The sequence below is a fragment of the Echinops telfairi genome, unplaced genomic scaffold (genome assembly GCF_000313985.2).
Source record: "Echinops telfairi isolate 266 unplaced genomic scaffold, ASM31398v2 ScPeMD7_70;HRSCAF=299, whole genome shotgun sequence".
NCBI classification, from domain to species: domain Eukaryota; kingdom Metazoa; phylum Chordata; class Mammalia; order Afrosoricida; family Tenrecidae; genus Echinops; species Echinops telfairi.
The window spans coordinates 31,389,587-31,391,943 of record NW_022103968.1 but is presented as its reverse complement, the minus strand read 5'-3'; the positions used below and the strand labels follow the sequence as shown (position 1 = coordinate 31,391,943).

At 54.3% G+C, this 2,357-nt stretch overlaps 1 protein-coding gene across 1 annotated transcript in view; it reads left to right on the top strand.

Moving 5' to 3' along the window:
- The window catches only part of PGAM1 (phosphoglycerate mutase 1), a 7,080-nt gene extending 5,563 nt beyond the window's left edge, over positions 1 to 1,517 (top strand). The window contains exons 2-3 of the mRNA XM_004701327.2: positions 3 to 183; positions 1,076 to 1,517. Coding sequence (XP_004701384.1) covers positions 3 to 183; positions 1,076 to 1,245 — 351 coding nt within the window. The 3' untranslated portion in view covers positions 1,246 to 1,517. The remainder of the gene's footprint in view (positions 1 to 2; positions 184 to 1,075) is intronic.
- The last annotated feature ends 840 nt before the right edge of the window (positions 1,518 to 2,357 follow it).

Below are 2,357 nucleotides of genomic sequence, written 5' to 3'. Positions count from 1 at the left end.
AGGATCGCAGGTATGCAGACCTCACTGAAGACCAGCTGCCCTCCTGCGAGAGTCTGAAGGACACCATTGCCAGAGCCCTGCCCTTCTGGAACGAAGAAATTGTTCCTCAGATCAAGGAAGGGAAGCGGGTCCTGATTGCAGCCCATGGCAACAGCCTCCGGGGCATTGTCAAACATCTGGAGGGTACGTACCATAGGGCTGCCTCCTCTCTGGGACTCGTATGGGATGAAGATCTTGGGGAAGGGGCTGGCCCGTATTGATAACCTTCCAGAGACCAACTAGAGTGACTCCTACTAGGAAATCCGCTTCCCTGGCCTCTCACATCTGATCTACAGAGCAGGGGCAGTGGCGGCCCCGGGAGTTCGCTCGGCAGATGTGCAGAACTCGGGTTCCACCCAGGCCAGCTCCCCACGTTGCCTGTTGCAGCAAAACCAGAGATCAAGCTCCGTGTGGCCCAGTCAGTTCTGACTCAGTTACTCTGGAGGGCAGAGTAGAGGGTTTCTTGGCTTTTCCGAGGCGGTGTATCTTTTTTTTCTCTCCAATCATTTTATTGGGGCTCATACAACTCTTTATCACAATCCACATGTACATCAATTGTGTAAAGCACACTTAAACATTCGTTGCCCTCATCATTCTCAAGCGGTGTATCTTTACGGGAGCAGAAAGCCTCCTCTCTTTGTCGCCCGGAGCAGCTGGTAGGTGGGCACTCTAACATAGTCCACTGTGCCACCAGGCTCCTTTGCCAATTAAAGTGCTGCAGCTCCCTGCAGGAGTATTTGTAGGTTGGGTGGGACCATGGAGGACTTGGTCACCACTGGACCACTCCTTTCTGTGCTTTGTCGGTGGCCCCTTACAAACTTGGACACTTTGTGTGCTTTTTGCTTCCTCTTCCGAGAAGTCAGCTGCTCAGTCAAGGTGACAGAATAGTGTTACCGAGACCAGAAGCTAGGTGGAAAAGAGCGCTGCTTCCATTCCCATGAAAGCCCGTGGTCCCTGGGGACCATCAGTAAACCTGGAGGGCTGCCACTGACGCAGCTTCTGGTCTTGCTGAGCTGACCCTGGTGGGTGTTTTCAGGGCTCTCTGAAGAGGCAATCATGGAGCTGAACCTGCCCACCGGCATCCCCATCGTCTATGAGTTGGACAAGAACTTGAAGCCCATCAAGGCCATGCAGTTCCTGGGGGACGAGGAGACCGTGCGTAAAGCCATGGAAGCTGTGGCCGCCCAGGGCAAGGCCAAGAAGTGAAGGCACGCCGGCCGACTGCTGTGCCAGGGACACCTGCCCTCCCTGCTCACCCTCTCCTCTGCACCGCTCCCCTGCACACGTCACACTGACCACACCTTACGTTGCCGCAGATGGGGGACCACTGGCTCCCATTTCAGCCATCTTGTCCCCTACACCCTCTCCCTTCGTACAGGCCTAGTCTGAATGGCACCTCTGGGCATGCATTCTCCTCAGCCAGGCCCAGGGAAGCCTTGCCTCTCTTCCCAGAGGGCAGGGACTCTGATTATGCCAGTGGATTGTTTACTCGGGACAGACTCGAGCTAGGGGGTGGGAGGAGCCACACTGAGGGTGACCGACCAGGAGGGCGAGCTGGGCGATTCCAGGCCCGGACTGTTGTGCATTGGCACTCTATTCATTCCATGTGATCTTACATCCCCTTCCTCCCTGACCCCGAAGGTTGGGATCAACTCCGAATGTTTACGTGTTGTATTTTACAAAAGGAAAAAAAATCATGTTTATGTATGACAAAACGAAAACCCTTCTTGGGTTTCTGGTGGCAGTTGATATACTAGGACCCCATGTGACCCTCAGAAACGAAGCCATTCCTCTCACCCTGTGGGGTAGGCTCCCTGGCTGCTGCGGGGAGGAGTCCATCTGCTGTGTGCTATAGAACCCTTCCCCGCCCTCTCTGTTGTGCGGCAGTGAAATGCCTGTTGATCGTGTCCACATGTCTCTTCACTGAGACTGAGGCTGGTCCAGTCAGTCGCTCAGCCCTGCTACTTGGGCCCAGTCCTCAGTTTGAAGACACCTGTACTAAATCCTTTTTCCAGATCAGTATAATAAAGGAGTGATGTGCAATATCTTGTGGTGTGATGTGTGATCCCTGATGGGTAGGAACCCTCCAATCCAACTTGAAACATCTCTTTACTCAACTCAGTCACTGTGTGACAGGTTGGAGCTTTCTGTTACCAGGCCTAAGCAGAACTCTGCCCCACCTGTCCCAGGATTTGGACTTCCTGCTGGGTTTTCACCTCTGGTGGGAAAGCTGGCTTGGGGGTGGGCTGGGCAGAGGATCTCCAGTCATGGTAACTGGCCATCACCTGGTCCCCTCCACGGGAAAATCAAGTCCTTTG